This window comes from Parambassis ranga, chromosome 20 (genome assembly GCF_900634625.1).
Source record: "Parambassis ranga chromosome 20, fParRan2.1, whole genome shotgun sequence".
Lineage (NCBI taxonomy): Eukaryota > Metazoa > Chordata > Actinopteri > Ambassidae > Parambassis > Parambassis ranga.
In genome coordinates, this window is record NC_041040.1 from 14,696,149 (window position 1) to 14,718,662 (window position 22,514).

A 22,514-nucleotide genomic window follows, 5' to 3' on the forward strand; every position below is an offset into this window, starting at 1 on the left:
GATGACATCATCCACTCTGAGTGATGACATCATCCACTCTGAGTGATGACATCATCCACTCTGAGTGATGACATCATCCACTCTGGCTCCCAACATTCCACAATACACACTAATGTTAAACTCAGAGGAGACCTCAAAAACCACTCCAGCTTTGAGAGCCTGGTGCGGGAAAACGATTCGGAATTAGAAAATTCTGAGTACAAGTTTGATAGAGCAGCATCTCGTGAGCGTTTTAAGACTAAAATGGAGTCTGTAGCTTGAAATTTGTAGAAGGAGATACATTTGGCAGATGACCCTCGTTGAAGGGCTCTCTCATAGACTTCAATGTTAAATGGCTTTTGAATATTTTGAAAACGAAACATATTTGAACAAATCCGAATACAATTTCAATAGCCCTCGAAGAGCTGAACAGAATGATGTTTGAACAGTTTCAGCTGAAAGCAGGTGGAACTAGTTACATGTCAAATTTGAAGGTGGGTGTTGAAGGCTCCTCTATAGACTCCCATGTTATAAATGACGCCAAAATTGCTTAATATTTGAAAAACTATAATTTTTTTTTGAAAAAAACCTGGAAATGGACCCGGAATGTCCTCTGTGAGATGAACATTTTGAATGGCTGAAATCGGTCAATGTATGCTGAAGATACGCTGCGCCAAAAAACGTACGGAAGAATAAAGAAGAAGAAGAAGAAGAAGAATCAAACTAACAAGTACATCCCAACATGGTGTCAGGTGGAGGCCAGTGGAACAGCTTACTATTTACACTAATTAAGAAACATGGTGGCAGACGTGCAGAGTAACCGCGGTCTGGCTGGATAAACCGAGTTCTAAGGCAAAAAATGTAAACACATCGTAATCTATGGTTATCCTGATGTCATCATGTTTTAAAGTGCATGTCTGCGACCAAACTAATGTTTCTATATAAATACTGGAGGTCAAGAGAGGCATCATAACGGAACGACGCCCTCAGGCCTTCAGAAATATGAATCAGCGTTTACGCATGCGCAACAACTTCTACTTAAGTCAAAGTGACAGAAATGCTCCCAGCATCCCTTTAGAGTATCTTCAAAATAAAGCCACTCACGGGGTTTCTAAAGAATCTGGACGCCTGTCAGGCGGTGATGTAATATTTTAAAATGTACTACTATACCTTCTCTTTTGTGAAATGGTATATTTATATTATTATTGCGGTAAATGCGTTGATTAAATCTGGAGTTATTTTATTTTGAAGCTCCAACCGGAAGAGGAGCCATTTTTGATGTTGTCGCTTGACGCCGGTTCAGCAAGTCATTCAGTGAGAGTAGAGTCGAGTACCAGGCACCGGTGAGTAAATAAGCCTTAATCTGTGTGTGACTGTGAGCCTCGCTCAGTTTGAGTGGATGAAAACACGTTTTTGACTTGAAGCGGGGTTATTTTGAATGTCGTTGACCGGTCCTGACTGTTGACATGTTCTCCTGTGAAGAGACGCGGCTTTGACAGCTACTATCTGCCACACATGCAGGCAAGTGTCCGCGGCTGCTGCTGCAGCTGCTGCTGGATGCATTTGCTTTGTTATTGCAGCTTGGTAACTAGTTAACGTAAAACCGGAGAAAGGAGTCGTGCATATAAGCTTCTTCACGCGGACCCGTGAGAATGTAGCCGAGATGCTGTGGAAGTTCTTCACCTTAGCAGGCTAGCGGCTTCTCCTCCTGCCCGCGGCCACGCTGGTCATGCTGATGTACACCTATGAGCTCAGCTTGTCCTCTTATCTTCTTGAATAAGAAGCTTTGTGGAGAGTAGGGGCGTGTTCCGCTTTGCTCATTCATTCGCTGTTCACCGGCAGCGCTGAACAGCCTGTCTGGTTCTCAGGTCACAGGGTGTCATAGCTACAGGTCTGCCACTGATAAGTTTGCTAGTTTGGGAAGAGCATACGACAGCCTGGGACAGTGACAACAGGAATGTAACCAATCAATATTGTAGGTGATTTGTGTTAATCTAGATAATCTGCTCACAGTATATACATTTTAAAAAATTAGGGTTAATGAGGTGATCTGAGGACCACTGCTGGCCGAGGAGGGGATGGCAGCATGTGAGTGTGACTGACACATACTGGTGGTCATCATCCAAGGACACACAACAAGGATTTAGGGAGGAGTTGGGATTGAACCACCAACCTTGGACAACCCTGCTCTACCACTGAGCCACTGCTGCCCAGCTTTTTAGCAGAGGATGGTTTCGATCCATCGACCTCTGGGTTATGGGCCCAGCACGCTTCCACTGTGCCACTCTGCTTGTCTAGTTAGCTCTAATGATACATTTCAATAGAATAGAATATACTTTAGTAATCGAAGGTTTTTTTACATTAATGGTTTTCTTGTTAAAGAAGTGTAGCTGCTCAGCTGGCCAGTGGTGGATCACAGACATTTCAATTAACACCTTCAGTGTACAATATAAAAGGCACAAAGTATGATTTAGAGATAAAGATGTTTTAGTTGGACTAGAGCCACAAAGTTCAATAACACATGCACTTTTGAAGTGTTTCCAGGGGTGATGCTCAAAGATTTGATCATTTTCCTGGCTGATTGAGGAAATATTGTCAGTTCTTAGTGATGTCATTGCTTAAAAGAGTCAAAAGTTTTTTTAGTCTCATCAAGAGCTGATGCTTTGAGTATAAGATTCATAATCATCTACGTTTTTTTACACAACTTTATTATTGATCTAAGGCCATGGCTGCACATGACCAGACATGATGTCATAGTCTCTGCCTTACACTAACTGCTGGAATGGAGCCATAGTTAATATTATTAGTTCCTGTTGGGAGTTTCCTGACAAGAGCAATTTATCTGCTGTTAAAATAGCTTTAAATCAGATTTACCATGAGGGAAAACAAAGAAACAAGAATCCTCTGATGACAAACTGACAAAAAGGTTACTTAGTTCAGTCAAATCCAAACATTCAGCTGCTAAAGGGATGTATTATAGGAAACACTGATGAATTACAGCCTCATCTCTCTGATAATTTGAATAATTAGTGACAGTTTATCTGTGCTTTGGATCCATTCAAGGTCCCCTCATAGGATCCCTTCCGGTCTCCACTCCCCAGTTTGGGTACCGCATGGTTCTAAAATTGTTTCCCTAATAGATGTCAGGACATGCCCTCAGGCAGGATGGAGGAAGGATGTGTCTCTTCTGCTGAGTCAACACTATCACCTCCATGTGCACCCCAGGTTATCAGAGGAAACATTTGACCAGATTATTTAAATATATCTTCCTTAAGACTTCTAAATCTAAGAGAAACCATTGTTATGTTTTTACCATACACAACCTGAGCTCTATAAGGACCCATAAGACTGTGAAAATGTTTCTGACCTTATGCGATCTTTGCGGGAGGCAACAACAAGATGAAATTCCAGAGTGGCTCAGCTTCATTTTGTCGCATAGTACTGTGCAGTGCTTGAACACATCAGATAGATCCATCTTATCTCTGTGCTCACAGTCTCAGCTTTTATTTGTTTTCCTTCGCCTCGGTGGAAAATGTCAAACAGACTTATTGCAAAGTGATTTGTTTTAATGAAACAACAAAAAAAAGGCCAAACTGTAGAGCAGAGCATCTCCACATTCCTGTTCTAAATTGCTTGGTCATGCAGAAGAGAAGGAAGGAAAAGAGGCAGATAATGAGCGTTTTTGTATCATAAGCTTGTGGCTTTTGGTGTTTATTTTACCTTCCCCCTGCACAGATAAACAGACCCACTATTTGGTCTCTAAACACATAAATCTTAAAAGAAATCCATCTTAATTGACTTAAACACTACTATTTTTGTCTGGGAGATTGCTTGCTGTTCTCTGCTGCGTCCTTCTATGTTTAATTACAATTAAGTGCTCTGGCAGTATGCATCGTTTGGACTGCTGTCCTCTCACATTAAACCCCATTAAGCCGTCTGCAGTGTCTTTGGAGCGTCTAATTCTGAAGTGTGTAAGGCCTGCTTTGGCATCGTTCCTGCTGCGTCTTTGCTATTGTCATCTCCCCCCATGTAAGTTTAAATTTCATCCCATCTCTCAGTGCTTTATGAGCAGAGCTTTCTCAGGTTGTGTTTCCAGCTACACAAATGTAATCACATTAAGTTGTTTCTCAGAAGAATGAATAAATGGGTGATTTGTATTTGACCAAGATTTTAGGCCTTTGTTTTGGTTCTGGGAGCCCAGGGGATATTTTATTCCCGCCCATGTCTGAGTCTTGAGAGTATACAGTTATTACAAATGCACCAGTTTAGAGCTTCACAATTGCAGTGTTTCTGTGAGAGCTCAGCTTTATCCTTTGTGCTGTTGGTGCAACCTGACCAGCTCAGGATGCCAAAAAATAGCCACACCCTTGCAGTACTGGACCTGGACAGAACCGGTCTACGATGACTCTGAGAAACGTGTCTGGCAGAGATTGAAAATGACGATCTTTTCTCCAGTTGTGCACTGTCATGTCCCTCACTGTTCACTGCAATTCAATTCTTATGAGAATTCAGTCTTTCATTACTGTCTGAAAGGGGATCTTTGAGAGTGATAGCACAAAACTGTAAACTGATAATAGCAGCACATATCAATATTTGTAATGATCATGACTCAAATGAGCTTGTGTACTGTCAGCTGTAGCTTTCCACTAACAGGATTTGCACTCAGCGCTACTGAGCTGATCATTGAGTGTGACCTTTGAGGAACCTTTGGGCCCTGACACAGGTGACGTGAGTTGATCCTGAGAGTTCTTGATGTCACTGTGTTCTGTGCGGGCCTTAAAGGTTCCCCAGACATTTGACTAATGCAAATAAGCTGACAATTTTCATTCTGGATGCTCTTTTGCAGATTAAGTCTCACACTTCCAAAGATATGGGACTCGATGAAGAAGTTTCCATCAGTTTCCATGTGCATGTGGGATACAAGAGCTGAAATATTCTCTTGAAAAATGCTTCAGTTCAGTGGTGATTGGTTTTTCTTTTCTGGAGGAGAGGACAATAGGCAGGCATTATGTAAGCGGCTGCCTCTAAAATCCCTCGCCACCCCGCAGACAGGTGCTGTCTTAGTACGCGAGCACAGCCTCTGCTGCCTGAAGCCTCTGATGGGACAAAGAGTGAGATAAAGATGGCCATAGATTGACTGGGAGCAGCTGCTGGCTGTGTGAGACTGGACCTGTTCCAGTCTCACTGTGTGTGTGTGTGTGTGTGTGTGCACATAACGAGCACAATCATGCTGAAGTGTTAGACCTCGCTAAACCCTGAGTGAAGGTGGTGTTGACCACTGGGCTGTGAAGAGGTTGAGACGTCTGCGTGTTGAAAAGCTTTGGAGGTGGCTGAGTGACTTCTAAACTGCTGAGCTATTTCAGGCTGAAACACTCAAGAGGCAACAGAGGCGAAGCTATCAACACACACCAACGGCAAGTCCTCACAGAGGTCCACAGACAGGGCAGCTGTCAGAGGGTTACAGCTACATCGAGGTCAGTCTGTGCATTAGTAGGCTGTGCACAAGAATCAACAGAGCAAGGTGAGTTTAGGTTTTATTGCCTGTGCTTTGGCTTTCAAGGCTTCCGTTTTCAGACGGCTGACATGATGTTGTTTCTTGCAAGTAAAAATTTTGGCCTCAGCTGTACTACTTCATTGTGTTTTTCTTAAGTCTAGAAATACAACCTAGGAAGCTTGATTTAGACTTGAATTGGGAGAATAATGACAGGAAGCTTGGAGGGAGAATTTCCGAAATGTGTTAACACTTCAGATAAAAGCTAAAAAAACTGAAGGCGGGATGTTATTGTGTTAGAATTCTGGGTGAATGTTATTTTTATGTGTTCCTATTTTTCGGCAGAGAAAACATGCTTTGTAATTGACACAAGAAGGTTTGGATGAAGTACAGAGTGCTTCATTTTCACCTCGTTTACACATGTTTAGACAAAACCTTTGGACCTGCAGTGTTGGTCACGTTTAAGGAAAAGTTGTCCTGGCACAGATGAAGTCACACCTTTATATAGCTATGACCACAGTGGTTAATGCACACGGGGATTTAGGGAAGCCCCAGACTTTGAAGTAGACTTTGCTTTTAGCTGCTTTTGGCTTTAACTGTTATTCTTTTCCCCGCAAGACATGCATGTGACTCCGTGAGTGAGACTACATCCCTGGGGACAAACAATTATAACACAAACACACACACACTTACACACTCACTCCTTCTACTGAGGTTGAGTATTTCTTTAGCCCTTAGGCTCATATAAGCTGATGTGGAATGCAGCGCTTGATTATTTTGTGACTGTGTAAGCAACTCGTTTAGATCACAGGGTTGTTCTTTGCTTGCTGCAAAACACAATTAATCTCCTGGCTTTTATGACTTTAGGTGGGATTAATTGTGTAATAGTATTGATTCCTTCATGACATGACCAGTGCTGTTTTCCTGTGTGCTGTGTATTGGAAGCGATTGGGCTCCATTTATATGATCAAAAGTCATAATTCAAGTCATATCGGGGAATATGTCATGGCTTTCCCACTCATTTTATGTACACACAAATGAATAAACATCCTGTGCACATTTATAAACAATCACCCAAAAAACATGATCTGTTGTGTTTTTATTTTAAAAGAGAACTTAAAATTGCTGGCATGGCTGGTTTCACATAATCGATGACTTATTTACCTTGTTGCAGAAGCCTGTTGGCTAAGCTGCAGCGCTCTTCATGAGAAGTTACCCAACATATAAAAGAAAGCCAGTGTACAGTGACTCAGTCTGTGTCCCACAGTCTGTATGTGGTAAACCAGGCTTTTGTGGTTCTCACTTTCATGTTGCCCTCGACTTTTAATGTTAAACACCTATTCTTAGCTGACTGGTCACCTGTTGACTTCATGTCACTCTTGAGAAAGGGATATAATTGTGGGCTTAATTTGCATGTGACTGAAAACATTCGGTTTTGATCATGTTAGTGGCAGCTTGGCACGGTGGTCAGTTGGTCAGCACAGCAGACTGGTCCATAGTATCTCTTGCTTTTGTGTTTCTACAGATGGTCACGCTCTCCAGAGGCTAAATCCTCCTCATGTTGCACGTAGTACTACTGTCAGGTCAAGATTTTGTCTGAATAGACTCAGCGGTGTGTTTACAGGGTGAGGTTTAGCAGGTGTACTGCTCTTTATCTTGATCACAGTCTGTATATAAAGATGGAGGACGCCCCATGACATCACTGGTAAATGTCCTTGAGCTGAGGCATCTAGATTTGTGAAGATTTAGCTCACTGAGTTGTGAAACAATTTGAAAGAGAAAGGTAAATAAAAAAACACATAGTTCTTCCCTTTAAGCCCAGTTCTTTTGAATTTAGGATGAAATTTCTGTAGCTTCTTAAACATAAATGGTTAAGTCATGGGAAATTATAGTTTGGCTACATTAGAGGTCAACAGCTGGTCACCGACAGCCAGTTATGTTGAGTCAGAACCAAAAAGTTTTAGAACATGTGAATCCTCTGTTATGGTTCATTTAAGATGGATATTGATTGTTAGGGTTGAATTTCCACTTCCTGCAGTGGTGTGTGTGTGTCAGACACACAGATAGATGTGTGTGTGTCTGAGCAGCAGCCTCTGACTCAGTGTTGAATGGGTCCTGGAGTCACATGGCTACTTGTCAGCAGGCTGGAGGAGGAAACATAATCCTGAGGAGGAAGGCTGCTGTTATCAGTCCGTGCATGTCGATCTGAGAGAGCACTTGGCTCGACGACTTGGAAAGCAGCACATGATCGAACGAGACCCTGGCTCCACATCTCTAACTCTTGTTTCTTTTGTCTCCCTATCTCTGCTTTCTCCTTCTCTGTTTGCTTTCTCTCTGCACTCTGACCAGCTCTGGGTCTCTCTTGACAGCAGAGTTCAGAATTGCATTACAATGTCTGCGGTGGCTTCTCTGCAGTAAGCACACAAAGGTATGATTCAGTCTCTTGTTTTTTTTACATGTTTCTTTGTCAGTTTTGATGTTTTAAGGTTGTTTTATTTGTCACATTTTTACTGCTTTGTTTATTTTATGGCCTATTCATTCATTCTTTAAACAGGCTAGTCCTTAATCAGGTGTGAGGTCAAGCTTAATCAAACTTCGCTTGATTTATCCGTCAGTGTTGCATTTTAAAATTCAGGTGATTTAAGTTGAGAGTGGAGCTGAATCAGGCCCGAGCCAAAGTGATTTGTGACTAACTGTAAACAAATCCTGCACCACAGGTTACACAGCAGGAAAAATAAGCCTCAAATAAGCTGTGTTCTGCCAACTTTTGGTAGCACAAACATGTTCTTCAAGTACTATAAATCCAAAGTTAGAGAACTGTTTTGGGAAGAGATGGCTCTATAAATGATGGGGTGGATTCAGAATTGACCATTTATAGCTAAAAAGTCATTTTCTCAAGTGTCCTTGTCCTTAATGTGGGGGTTATTTAAGGTTTCTCTCCCTGTTAATAACTTGTATTATTTAAACATGTTTTTAACATGTGATAATGAAGTTAAATCGACCAAAAAATGACCATGTTAGTGTGTTATTGTGTAAGATACAATACTAAGGCCACAAATTATCTTGGCCCTATCACAGGAGACAAGTGTTTGATGGAAAACAATGTGTCTGCCGAACCAATTCAAATGAATCCCTCTCTGCCTTTTTTTGTCCCCTTACACTGTGTTCTTTAATGAAACCCTAAACTTCTCCTTTCTTCCCTGTCATTGTCCTCACTTGAGGTTTGGACATTGTGATCATCCTTCTATTTCTGGTCACAGGCATGTTTTATTGGCAGTTTCTGCATTTTTTTATTGAGCTGTTCTTTAATTATGCCTTTTTGATAGAATTTGTATACGAGCATGCCGTCTGCGGTCAACATACACGTGCCAAAAGTGGCCGACTGAAGCCGGGCCCTGACCGGTTTAAGATGCATGTGGGGTTGTGTCGTGAGTCTGGCTCATATAACCTCAGTCCAGTCGTCTGACTGTCTCTCTTCTTTCCCTTAATGTCATTATTATGCCAGGCACAGGAGAGGATTTTTCTGTCTTTAATGCAAAAGACCACAGGATGAAAGTGAAAGATGTTAAAGTGCAGAATTTGCATTTTTTTGGATGCATATTTTGCTAACAGAAAAAAGTGAATGTTTGAGCATACCAGATTTTTCATTTTTATATTTTCTTTACTCAGGGAAAACATGTTAAACATGTCAAAGTGTGTCTTCATTTACTTTATCCTCCTTGTATCTTGTGTGCAAGCATTTTCTTCTACATTGGAAATTTACATCATACCAAAAAGACTTTGTCAGGTTCATTCACACTCTTATTGAGAAATGAGGCACCACCAAGTGCATCATAGATCTTGATAAAAAAAATGTCAAACTGGGCTCTAGAGGTACATGGGAAAAGGTCAAAATATAGCTGATACTCAGATAAATGAATATTTCCTGAGAGTCATCGCTATTTTACTGTAAATCCCCTGCTTCAGAGAGCATTTTTCTTGATATTACAGGTCAGATTTAAGGCCATGACTTGTTTTAATTTATCATTTATTTTCCACAGTCTTTGTAGTAAATCACAAATATTTTCCGCATTAAAATCTCCATCAGTTCTCTTAATGTCGATGCTCTTGCTCAGAGTTCATCCAGGTTTTTCTGTGGTAGGTCGGGTTGTACTAGACTTTGTGAGTGCCTTCATTTTCTTCATGTAATCCCAGACTGACACGATCAGCAGTCTTGGGGGGGGGGGGGGCTTAGCATCTGTTGTAGGACCATCCTCACATACGTAACCTACTGTACTCTGCACGCTCTGTGGGAGGGACAGATGAAATGACAGGAACATCTTGTTCTGCCAGGTTAATTTATAATGTCACAGGTAAACATTCAGAAATTTTACATTAACCCAGATGAGTTATAGGTTTGATCACTGCACACATACATACATTTTTTTAAGTGTGATGTCAGAGATGCTAAAAAAAAAATAGCTGCCAAAGTGGGCTGTTTCAGTTTTTTGGAAGTTTACAGCTCCTCCTGACAGGCCTCAGTCTGTTGCAGTTCTCCTCTTCCTGTTTTCATACCTACTTCCTCCCAGAAGGATAGTGTTCCCAAAGCCTTATGTGTGCACATTTGAGGCAGTGGCTAAATCTAGCATGGAATAAGTTGGAAAATACATCCACACTCATCGTCTTTTAGGAACATTTCCAGGCTCCTGGAAGACTCTGATGAGCTTCTTCCAGGACACACAGACAGAGCACCCTGTCCTCACTTCCTCCTGCACTGTCAGCACTCATCCACGTCCTTGTGGTCAGTGCAGTCATTACACAAGGGACGGCTTGTTCCCTTTTATTCAGTCCTCTGACAGACTGATTGTACCTGATTGCAGGCCGTGGTTTTTATTAAATCTTATTATTGTTTTGATCATTATTGTTATCCTAACAGTATTATTACCAACGTGCCCTGAGGTAGATAAGCTGGTTCCCATGGTTTTTGCCCAGGATCCCAGGGTTCTGTAACTTTATCCCTGTGTAGCCAGCCCTGCCTCTTCCACAGTGCTGGGGTCTAGATTTACTGAGAAAGTAATCTTCAAATTTACCCAGAGAGACTCTTTATCACCATTAACGCACTGATTGGAACATCTCAAACTGTAATTTACTGTAATTTAATCCAAGTTCATGCTGTCCAGATCTGAACACAATCTCTTGTCATTGATTGCACTTTATTGTAGCATGCCTCTATGAATTTACTTGCTGTCAACAAGGTCATTGATATGATTGTGTTCAAGACTTAGGGAGGCTTATCGTGTCTTTGATAGCTGCTGTAAAAAGTCAAGCTGGCCATGGCAGAACATGATCTCAGACAAAAAGGCCTCCTTTACTTTTTGTCCCTTGTGAGACATTTATGACATTTTTCAGGACTCTGTAGGTAAACTCAGGGATACATTATATCATCTGGAAGACATCGATATGAGCAGGTTTTGGCCAATAAGATGGAAATACTGGCAGAAAGGTTCTATATTCACTGTGTCCACAGTATAGGCATCATTATATCAGTATTCAGTACAGTTAGGTGGAGACGTATGTGAATGTTGTGATTGGCACACAGCTCAGAGCAGTTACACCATCTGTGTGTCTGATGTCAGCAGTAATTCAATATAATGCATCCCTAGTTTAACTAGTGCATAATCTTGGCAACCCACCAATATGGTTACAGTTAATTATCAACAATTACTTTGATTATAGATTAATCAGACACCATTTCCCTCACTTAATGTATTTCACATTTCCTGAAGCTCTAATGTGTTGTTTATACTGACCAACAGTTCGGAACCCACTTAATATTTAACAGTATTTAATTCATGATAAAACAAAAGTAAGAACTCTTAGTTTTTGACACTTTCAGCCCTTCTTTTGTGAAGCCGTACTGCCTGTCTGAATCGTGCTTAAATTTGATCCCTGTGAATATGAACATGCCATATAGTGGATTTATCAAAGGGTCCTCTGCACAGTAGCGACGTCTTATCAGGCTTTTATCGGACTGATGTTTAATGACCTTCAATTGCATTTGGACAGTGCTGCAAGGCTTTAAATGAAGAATCACAGAAAGCTGCTGTGTGTCACTGTTTGTTCGAAAACACTGTTTGTTATGTACACTTCTGCTTTTGTTGCCTGCAAGTGTACACACTGGTACATTATAAAGAGACAGTTGTAGTTAGCCATTGTGCTTCTGAAGAAAGAACTCAAAAGGACTTCAGGAACTTCCAGGAAATCCTGAAATCAGTTGATTACTCCTAGAACAGACAGTATTAGGACAGTGAAGGCAGATAATGTTTAATATTTGGGTTCTTCGTAGGTAATGATTGTCTGACGTCTGTGAACCATAAACATCAGCAGACACTTGGTGATGACCTGTCTGGCATGTACTTGAAATTCATCACTTGCTTGTCAGGAATTCTTGGCCTTTTTTTTTTTTAAACGTACAAATTGCACATGTAATTTTACTGCCCTATCAGTACATTTATTACCACATTCCGACTGTAATATCTTATGATTGAAGGTTAAGGTTTTCAGTCCAAGCTGGAAATCAGTACCTATAGTTTCAGTTCAGATCCCCTGTGCTGAAGCTTTACAGCCCTCCTACTTACTGGACTAAAAGAGATTTTTCCCCCACCCCAGGTCCATGTAGACTAACTCCTCGATGCCTCTCTGTCTCCAGGTTATGCTGCCCAAAAGCTGTCTGAGTCCCAGTGAGAAAGAGAAGGGCTAAAGCCGCACCAATCCAAACCAGCTTCCCAGCACCTCTCCAGCAGCGACTTTCACTGAAGAGCCATGAGTAACCCCAACGCTCCCAACCAGATCCCAGGCACTGTGGCATCGGTAATTCATGGCGTAAGTCTGCATGACCACATACATAGAAAGAGGCCTCAGTCCACCCTGTCATCTGCCACACGAGACAGCATTGGTGGCTCTTGTGGCAAACCTGATTAAATGCTGCTCAGGTGAGGTCGCTCATACTTCAGACTGTGGCTCCAAACATTGCCTCTGTTTCAGTTCACGTTCTCCTTGTACTGGTTTTATGCTGCATCAGCTTCCTCTGTCCTCTCTGGCACTGGGGTGTATATTTTGGACAGTGCTGCTCCCTCCAGTGCTGTGTGTAGTCACATTCAGTTTCCTGCCAGCATACAGCAGTTCAAACTGCAAAAATAAAAACCTTCAGAATAGCTTGAAACGTTGAAGATCTGTTTAAAACCCTTCATTACTGGAGTCCCACAAACAAAAACCGTCCCCTTCCTCTCTGTGTCGGAGCAACTGCCACTGCACAAAACAATAAATCAAAATTGGCACATAATAATAAAAACACCAATAGCATGGCTGCCTGTGGGATTGATATGATAAAGATAAGCCCTCAGGGTCAACTGGTCAGGAGCCAAAGAAAGCAGCATTCCCGGGCTCCAGAGGTGCTCAACATGTTCATCTCATGGTTAAGCAGCAAATATCACAAGCCAAGAGGAAAAATCCAACCATGAGTACCCTCATGTTGATAGATTTCTTCAGTTAGTGAGGGTTGATGGATTCCAGGAGTTATTATGTTTGATTACATTCCAGGAATTGTGAGGATCTGTGTCTTTATTTACTCATTTACTTACCTTTACCAACAGCCCCCTTGTTTTTTTTACTTAAGTTAAGGATTTCTGGTGTTTCGTAGAACCCAGTTTTTACTGTGCTGTGAGACGTTTGTGGGTGTGTGTGTGCACGTAGGTGCTTGGAAATAGTGATGGTAAGCAGAATGGATATTAAGCAATAAGGCCACTGCTTACACACTACATGTTGTTGTTTAAACAGTGTGTGTTCCTTTCTCTGCAGCACCAGAAACGCCTGCTTTCTCCTTAGCTTGCATATTCGTCAGCATTCTGTCAGCTGCTTCCTGTAAAATGTTGCACAACAGTGTGACCATGCTGACGGCCCCTGCTTCTACCTGTAGGCAATCTAGAAGAGGGGTGTTCCTCACCAGACATAAACAACATAAGTGCTATCTGAAACATAATCTCAGCAGTTACTGAAGAGAATGCCAAATATTTAGTATCTGAAAGCCGAACCATGACATCTGCTGATCCGAGGAAGATGTGCACAGTGACTGGAGGCCATTAGTTTCTATATATTTAAGTACAACACTCTTTTGGTTATGTAAATTTCTTATTTAAAATTCACTGTTTAGTTTTCGTTCTTACACTTGCTAGCTCTTAAAGCTCCACAGCGTCTTTTTTCCTCTGTGACTTGTTGAGGTTAGTTTATGATAAACTGGGGTTGGGGTTTGGTGAGCGACAGCTGAGTCTGCAAGTATGCACACATATAACCTAATATTTCCAATAACTGTATTTGTCTATCAAATAATATGTACTCCAGTTTCAGATTTTGTCAGATTGAGAGACAGATGTTTAGATAAAGCAATGTTCTACTTTTGGATTTCGATCAGCTGACTCATTGAAGTGTTGTTCCCTCCTTCAGACCGCATGTGCTTAATTCAGATTGTCCAAGGACATTAAAAACTGTCTCTGAACATTGGACATGTAGTTAGGTAAACTCAACACGCACCTGTATTGACGTGACCAGCAGTGAACGCAGCACACCACTGTGCCATGAGTACATCAGGCTCCTGCTTTAAGGCACCATGGCTGAGCAAAGCCCTCAGCCTTCATTGTCATGAAAGCTCAAAAGTCTGAATAAATTTAAATTTTTTTATGTGAACAAAATGTTTGGCCCCAATTTGGCTCCATGCATGACCATCTCACATAATAAGCTCAGACACCAGTGAGAATCAGATAATCCCACCAGCTATATGGAACTTAATATACTTAAATCTCCCTCATTAACCTCAGTGTAGACCTAAAGAAAGAAATGTATGTAAGTAGGCTGGCACTTTTGAATAGATAAGATTCAAACATTCATATTTCTTCTTGTGGCCTGCATTGTTGTTTATCTTTCTAAACAAACGTCTTTCAGGATTTTGGAGATATGATTCATAGAGATTTCTGCCTTCTCTGCAGATTAAAGAGAGGACAGGCAGCTGCGACACTCAAACTCCCAATGAGATTGTAAAACCTCAGTCTGAGAAATCGGTTACTCACGACAGTCGTATTGAAATCATAAAACTGTCTTTATATTGAGGAGATAACTAAATTATTTCCCAATCTGTATCGCAGCACAGAAGCCATTGTGTAACTACTGTTTCTTTAACGTTGTCCCCCCTGAACTCAGTGCAGATTATCACTGACACCTATCAGCACGACTTTATTGTTGTTTGTAGTGTATAAGACAGATGACTGCCATAAACCTTACTGAGGCTGCAGAGCAGACTAGGCTCTAATAAGACTCCCCAGCAGGAAGTCTGGTGATCAAGAAGCTCACTAAAGATAAAAATGTTTGGCGATGACAGTCCCTCACCATTTATTGGCTGTCCTCTTGGCTCCAGCTCCCCCAAGTTAATTATTATCTCCTCAACAATGTGTGTTTGTGTGGTCAGGGCGAGTTCAGATAATTCTGTTTTTAGCTTTTAAGGGCTAACGTTGTGAAACTAACGTTTGAGTAATGTCTTCTTCCTGCATTGAAGATCTGCCCTGGTCATGTGACAGGAGCCAACAGAAATGGGAAACAAGCCGCCTTCCATAAAGGTCAACCGGCGCTTCTGGGGTTTCCGTTTGACACTGGAAAAACAAATACAGCCACCTTGCTATATTTGAAGCTTCTATAGCACACCTGTGTGTGATTTAATGGACTTTCTGTACTCGTTCAAGGTGAGTTTGTCAAGCATGTGGAGGACTGAAGACAACACGTGAGTCCAGAACATGGTCAGTTCTGTGTGCGTGTGTGGTTTAGTCATATCCTTCAGTCAGTATATATGATCTGTGTAAACGGAGGCGTGAATGCAGCTTGACTTGGTTCTTCAGGTAAATTTAACCTCGACGTGAACCTGGCATCTAGTTAATGTTCAGACTGGTGCTTTTGAGGTGCACTTTACTTCGTCAACAGATCAACGACTTTTTCCTTAGATATTATAAATCCGAGGTAATTATTACATCCTAGTTACACTAGTTACTAGACTCTAATTTCAGCAGGTGGATCATGAAGCACTTTGTCTCAGGGGAACGCTGACAACAAACATTAATTATGTAAAGAAACAATTTAAATTTGTATATTTTGCAGTTGAAGAGAAAAGATGAATCAATTACTGTTTAGGTAATTGATTATTTCTTGTGACAGATGTCTGTTCTGTACCTTGCATGTCAGTGTCATTTCCATATCAGATTCCCTGTTGTGGGGCATTTGTGCCGGTGAAATCATGATTCTGGAGCTGCTAGAAACCGAAAGTTCACCTTAGCATGAAGGAAACGATAAGAATAGTTGACATGTTGGAACACACCACAGTCCACATGGGTGACATGACAGCTTCTTATGTTGCTTGAACATGCTGTGTCCATTGCCAGCCAAGAAATGATACTTTAAAGGGATAGTATGTCAAATTGGAAAGTGTTTGTTTGCTTTCCTCATAGCTCTCTTAAGCACAGAAGATGAAGCTGTAGATGATTAGCTTAGCATAGCACAGATCAAACAAGGTTCTGTTTATTATGGAGCTTTATGTGAAGTTAAACCAGCAGTGTGGCTGCCTGGTGTCTTGAGCGTTAACTCTTCTGTTTCTAAGTTTACTGCTTTTTCCACAGTATATTTTTGGTTCTCCTTTGTCCTTTAAATCATCTTGCAACCCCTTATATCTCTCTTGAGCCTTCGCCCATGACATGTAATCACGCTGTCATCACGTCTCCTGAATCCAATGGTGAGCTTTGATATTACGAGCGCAGTCCGGCAGTGAGCCATTAACCGCCAGCAGTCCACAAACTTTACACTTCCTCCTCCCTATCACTTATTTATTATTCTAACCTTTTCCTTCCTGTGAAGTGTGTTTGGCAGCCCCTTGCTCACTGGCCTCGCCTTATCACTTGAATATATTAAACCGAGATAAAACTGAGGAGGGACCGCTCTCAGGCTGACAGCCATGTTCCCAGTACAAATTAAATGGGTGTCTGCAAATGGGAAGCACAAAGATTTATTGACAACAGATTGTCATGGTATCACACATGCCTTTTAATTTCAATACAGCTGTTAAAATCAGTGCTTGTGTAACCCATTTCACTGTTGGCAGTGGTAAAAAAAAATAAAACTGGGTTACAACTGCAGGTCTTTCATAATATAATCAGAAACGCTGAGTTTATATTGTGCGCTGGGATTTCCTTGCAGAGTCACGTTAAGATATGCAGGAATGCAGTGACTCAGCCACACAGTACGACATGATCGCTGCAGCATCCGCTGCCTATCCCTCCTCTTTTCCCTCCAACTGCTGACTGTGTGGGATTTGAGACTACCACACGACACAGATAATCTCCTGCACAGACACACACACACAGTCGAGAGGCCATCTCATTACACAACAGTTGCTGCACACAACTTTTTAATACCTGACGATTGCTGTGCATATATAATAGTAATAATAGTATAATAGTATACACTATAATAGTGTATATATAAAGGACTTCATATGTTTTCCTGCTTCTCGCCCACTTTGTCCTCGCAACTATGGACTGACACAAAATACGGCACCGATGTCAGTGAGCCTTTTTTTTTTTTTGTTTTGTTCATCTCGTATTTCTCCTCTTCCACCAATCATTAGGACACGTGGTCAGTACTCAATCAATAATCTGCATAGCTGATATGTCCGTCGGGTTCAGCAGGGTTGAGCTTCATGCTGTCAGAAATGAGATGGTGCTAAGCTGTCACTTCCTGTATGTGTGTCACATGGCCTTTGCCACTTTACCCCGCCCCTTTTATGAGGCTACAGCAGTGTTAGTGTTTGAGCTCAGGTTGGTATTGATCCCATAGTCACCACACTGTTACCAAACACTTTGACACTGGAGTGAAATTCTTCAGACAGACCAACTTTATTTAAGAGCTGTCGGTGTCTCAGCAGCACACTGTCACAGGATCTGGCACACAAAGTTTACAAATGTCAGAGCTGGCTGATATTTGTTACTCTAAGTGTAGTTGTTACCTGGGTGAATATCTTATATCTATTTTAGTAAAATGCAAACAAATCCTAGCTATGTCAAAGTTCACACATTTCCACTTCTCTGCTGATAATATCACACTGCAGTGTCGTGACCCACTCGCTTCAGGAAGCGTGGGCACAAAATGTGTCATCTCTCAGAATTTCTTTTTTAAATGTTGGCTTTTTAATCTCCCAAACTGAGTGAACACTGTAAACAGCATCAGTTTAAACCGTTTAAAGCACAGCACCTGTTTTTATTTAAACATGCCTTCAGTCAGTTGAAGCATGAATTACTGTGCTACACAACATCTGGTGTCCACTACTATTTCCTCTGTTGGGTGTATGTGTCAATAGAGTCACATTTGCAGCTTTTTCGTTATTCAAATTTATTGGATAAGTGCATTACAGAAAAGATTAGTTGACCATGAGATTAGCGCCTCTAATCAGATTAACAAGATATCAATATAATTTGCTTAAAATTTCTGATCAAAGATGTTGAAATCTTAAAAACTATAAACAGCTGTTTGATTTATTGTGTTTTTTTTGTCAAGTATGTGACCACAGTTATGTGGTTGATTCATCTGTAGTTCTGCACTGTGGTCACACTTCATCCCAGCATGTTTCTTAACAAGTCCTTTGTCAATATTTAAGAATATACTTCCAGAAAAGACTAATGTGTTTGGTTCTGATGCATTCAGTTCGCCCTTCAAGGTGCATTGACTGACAGCACCTCGGTCAATATTTAGGCTTCATGTGGCAAAGTTAAACGTCAACGTTGGCTTTTGTTCCTGGCTGTTTAAACACTGCTTGTCCTCTCAGGCAGCTTTTGTCCTCAAAGCGAGAATGAGAGGGTTGTTTATTCTGCTGTGGCAGCACAAGCGGGTTGGTGAAGGTGACAGGTTGGCCGATAGGGCTTTGATTATGCTATCACAAGGCTCTGATAAGAAGTGGGGGAGAGGGATATGTCCTGTGTGCCATTCTTAATAGAGGTGTTGAGGGTCAGAGCTCCAGTGCTGTCATGGTGGAGGGCGCTCACACAAAACCTTTTGATTAAGCTTACGTTGCCATGAGCGAGGTAAGTCACTGAAAATGTTGTTACTGGTTGAATTTGTCTTTATTGTCTGATCAGTTTTGTTTTTCGCTCGGCTCCCCCGGGCTTGTTTTTGTAGGTGGTATTGGTTGTGGAACATTCTCTCACCTTTTTGAGAATCCCTCACACATCTCTCCCACCTCTGGGGATTCACTGTGAAACCATGATATGAATGAGGGCTCTGTAAAAATACACTGCCAGATCGTGTAGCCGCTCTCCAAGGGTTTCAGTCATCTGGACAGGTTATGTGTACTCCAGGTTTTTGAATCAGTTGTCTAATTAAATATTGAATCATAGAGGCACCAAAGTGGGACGCCTAAATTTACAAAGATCTTGTCATTTCCTGTGTATTTTAAGGAAGTGGTGGTTGCAATGTTAATTTAAGGATAATTTTAGCGTGCATACTCTGCATTCACGTTTACTTTAGCTGGTTTTGATATATTGTTGGCTGTGAAATGTCAGTGGTATTTGTGTGGAGTCATGAGGTGAATGTAGAGTTCAGTCGGGTTTTCTACACAAGAATAAGACCACAGTATATGAGGAATCGAACCTTGGGTCAATATTGAATGTGTGCCTGAAAGGCTTTCTTTGCTTCTCTGTCACCTCTGTGTGACATATGGAAACAGGTCTGGGTAAAACACTGCATGGGCTACATGAATCATGGGAATCAGTTTTTCACACATGCCTGCTTTTATGAACCTGTCGAGCTGTAAGTAAAGTGAATCAAGGGTTCACTTTTCTCCTTCAGTCAAATGTACAACACATCACAGTGGTCTGTGTTCTCTCCACTTCTACAAAAAGTCTTGGTTTGTTACAACATGTTGTAGATGAGAGGAGTGGACTCTTGGAGATTTTTTTTTATTTGTAGCTACAGTCATGTTTATTCTTACCTCATTAATGTGGATTTAGGAGCTTTATGACGTATAAAAATGTATTGTGAAGAACAGAAATGTGGGTTGAAATTTTACCCACAAGCATGTCATCACTATACTGTGTTTGATTTGAATACATTCTGGTTTGTTTGTGTACATTTCCAGCAGAAGAATTAGACAGAGCTGTAGTGGGAGTAGTCATGTACAGTCACATGCTTTCTGCTGCTCCCTGCTGCACACTGAAAACTTGACTGACTGGTCTTCTGTCCTGAGAACCATCTAACTGGGGATCAAATGACCTGTGGCCCCTGAGTTTTGCCACAGGAAAGGTTCACCGCAGGATCTGCGAGCACCTGCATGGTAGCCATGGCAACATTTACTCTGCTGTGCATGAGTAGATCCTCCATCCTTATCACAACATACCTCCGACAGAGCAGGGCGCAGCAGGTCACCGCATCACGCTGCAGGAAAACAGATCTTTTCTCACCCACATGATCGCTGTCACACCACAGCATGGAAAGAGGTGTAGCCGATTAAAGCACATGACTATTGTTTCCCACTCGAAGCTGGCGGTGGAAAGTGTGTGCGTGACAGGGCTCCTCTAACCCTACTGTGATACATGTTCTGTGAAACATTCACAGGACCAGAGCTCCCTCTAGTGTTCACACTGGAAAAATTAGTCAGCATTGCCTTGAAGTACGACCAAGGATGAAAACTAGAAAATTATCACTTCTAAAAAAAAATTTAAAAAAAGTATATATAATTCACTGTATGGTGTTAAAGAATGAAGAACAACTTACGTTATTTACCTTAAGTTGGCATCATTGTCATTTGGGGGGAAATGGCCTGTGCATGCTGCTCATATTAGTCATGTTCCAAAATGACTACCCCCATTTAATTTTCATTTTCCTTTGTTTATTTATTTATTTAGCAAAATGTGAAACCATAAATAAAAACACGTGGACAATACTAAGTCCAAGCATGGTCCAATTTCTACCAACTTCGACTCTCAGTCAGAGGGCCTCATATGTGCCTCTAGAATACTCTGGTATACAGCAAAGCCCCAAATCATCACCTCTCTACCACCGTGCTTGACAGTGTGTATGAGGTGTTGCTGTGTTTGTTTTTTTGCCAGACATGGTGGTGATCACTGAGGCTAAACAACTCTATTTTGATCTCATCTGTCCATGTTGTGGTTCGTTCAGATACAGTTTTGTAAAGCCTCACTCATGCTTACATGTGTGTTTTTAAACAGAAGAGGCTTTCCCACTGTTTTAATCATACCGATCTTAATCTCTTCGTATTGTGTTAACACACGCCTGAATGCTTCAGAGCAGCAAACTGTCAAACGCCTGTTTTTATAGAGGCCTGCACACCTGCTGATGGCCCGCTGTTTGTTTTTTCTTTATGACTTCGTTTTTGCTAAATAATATATAGAAAAATAATGACAGTAAAAAAACATATTATGTTTGCCTGAGGTTGCATTGGTCTAATACTAAGACCCACTATGATCAGGTGATTTTCCACATGACTACTATGAAAAGCTGAATACTACATCTATATAGTGTGGACTTGAGGTGCTCCTATGGTAAAGACTGGGTTCACTTCTTAATCAGAGTTCAGTATTTAGTAAATGTTTTATTTTATAATGTATTATTTAATGAATATTAACACAAGGTATCTGTTTATTTGGATCACCATTTTCCTAAATGACTTATTTATATATTGATTGTTTGTTTTTGCAGCCAGAAGCCTCCACTGCTTCATCACTACACGGGGCTCCACGCCCAGAAGAGGAGGACGATGGGGACCTGAATAAAGCCTTGGGTGTCCAGCGCTTCCAGCAGATCCTCAGCCCTTCTTCTGTCGTACCCGATGAGCAGCACCACAGCTACCACGAGGAGGACATCGAATGTAGGCACAGAAAGGGCTTTAATTCCACATTGATTCATTCAGTGTTTAGAAAACTTTGCACTGTGTTGTCATTTTTACTCAGACCACCGTCACTCCTCTCACCACATCCACCGGCCTCTGTCCAAACTGCCCCCTGAGGGCCGCAGGAAGAAAAGCAGCAAGAAAAGGAAAAAGGACAAAGATCACAAGAGCAGCCATCCCCCCCGCACTGGCCCCATAGAGGAAGGAGAAGATGAAGAGGAGGAGGAGGAGGAAGGGGGGGCAGAGCCGACATCTGAGTCAGAGACGGTCAAAGATGTGGAGGTAATCATGTGACTTCATGTCATTCTGTTGGTTTCCATGACGAGGTTTGGCCCTCTGATGCGATAGGTTTGATGAAAAAGTGTTTTTTTTTTAATAAATTCTAAGTTAAATATCCAGTCTGTTTTTAGTATAATGTTAAAAAAAGCTTTAAAAACTGCTGTAAAATGACTTTAATGACAGACATTGGTTAATAACAAAGACGGTCTCGATGATCTAAAAGCTCTTTTCATGTACTGACACAAGCAGATTGACATAAATCTCTGCTCTTTAATGGATTCTTGTACTGCAACATTAAGTGAGCTCTTTACTTCAGATTAAATGAGGTCAAATGTTTATGTCTGAGGTGACTATGCATTAAGATGCAGGTGAATATATATTCAGCTATAGTCCGTGCTCCATTACCCGCCTGCTCCCTCACTGTTGTAGCATTACCATATTTTCCTCTATGAATATTTCAGAAGAGTCTTAATCATTCATCAGTGGGTTTCATGTTGTTGTTATGATACGAGACCAGATTTAAACCTGAGCAGAAAGAAGGTAGTGGTGCAGTAAATGATCTATTATTTATTTAACTGATGTATCTCATACCTGTACAAGGTTTTATTTGTTCACAGCTTTTGTTTTACTGTCTCATCTGCTTCCACACTTAATAGTTGTGTCACACACTTAAAGATGAAAGCTAAACTCGTCTCTCTATTATGATATGACTAAAACAAACTTACTGAGTCAATTAACATGCAATGATCTAGCCTTTTCCACAAAAACAAAGCATTTTTTTTAGAATACATTAACAATACA

At 41.2% G+C, this 22,514-nt stretch overlaps 1 protein-coding gene across 5 annotated transcripts in view; it reads left to right on the forward strand.

Moving 5' to 3' along the window:
• The first annotated feature begins 1,302 nt into the window (after positions 1-1,302).
• Positions 1,303-22,514, forward strand: part of slc4a2b (solute carrier family 4 member 2b) — a 33,805-nt gene continuing 12,593 nt past the window's right edge. The window contains exons 1-5 of one of the 5 annotated variants that reach the window (XM_028432273.1): positions 1,303-1,322; positions 7,820-7,898; positions 12,159-12,331; positions 21,245-21,413; positions 21,496-21,716. In XM_028432273.1, the coding sequence (XP_028288074.1) occupies positions 12,272-12,331; positions 21,245-21,413; positions 21,496-21,716 (450 nt within the window). In that variant the 5' untranslated portion in view covers positions 1,303-1,322; positions 7,820-7,898; positions 12,159-12,271. Of the gene's footprint in view, positions 1,323-7,628; positions 7,899-12,158; positions 12,332-18,457; positions 18,613-21,244; positions 21,414-21,495; positions 21,717-22,514 lie in introns of those variants that run through there. The other 4 variants (XM_028432274.1, XM_028432272.1, XM_028432275.1 and 1 more) reach the window with 4 other exon arrangements.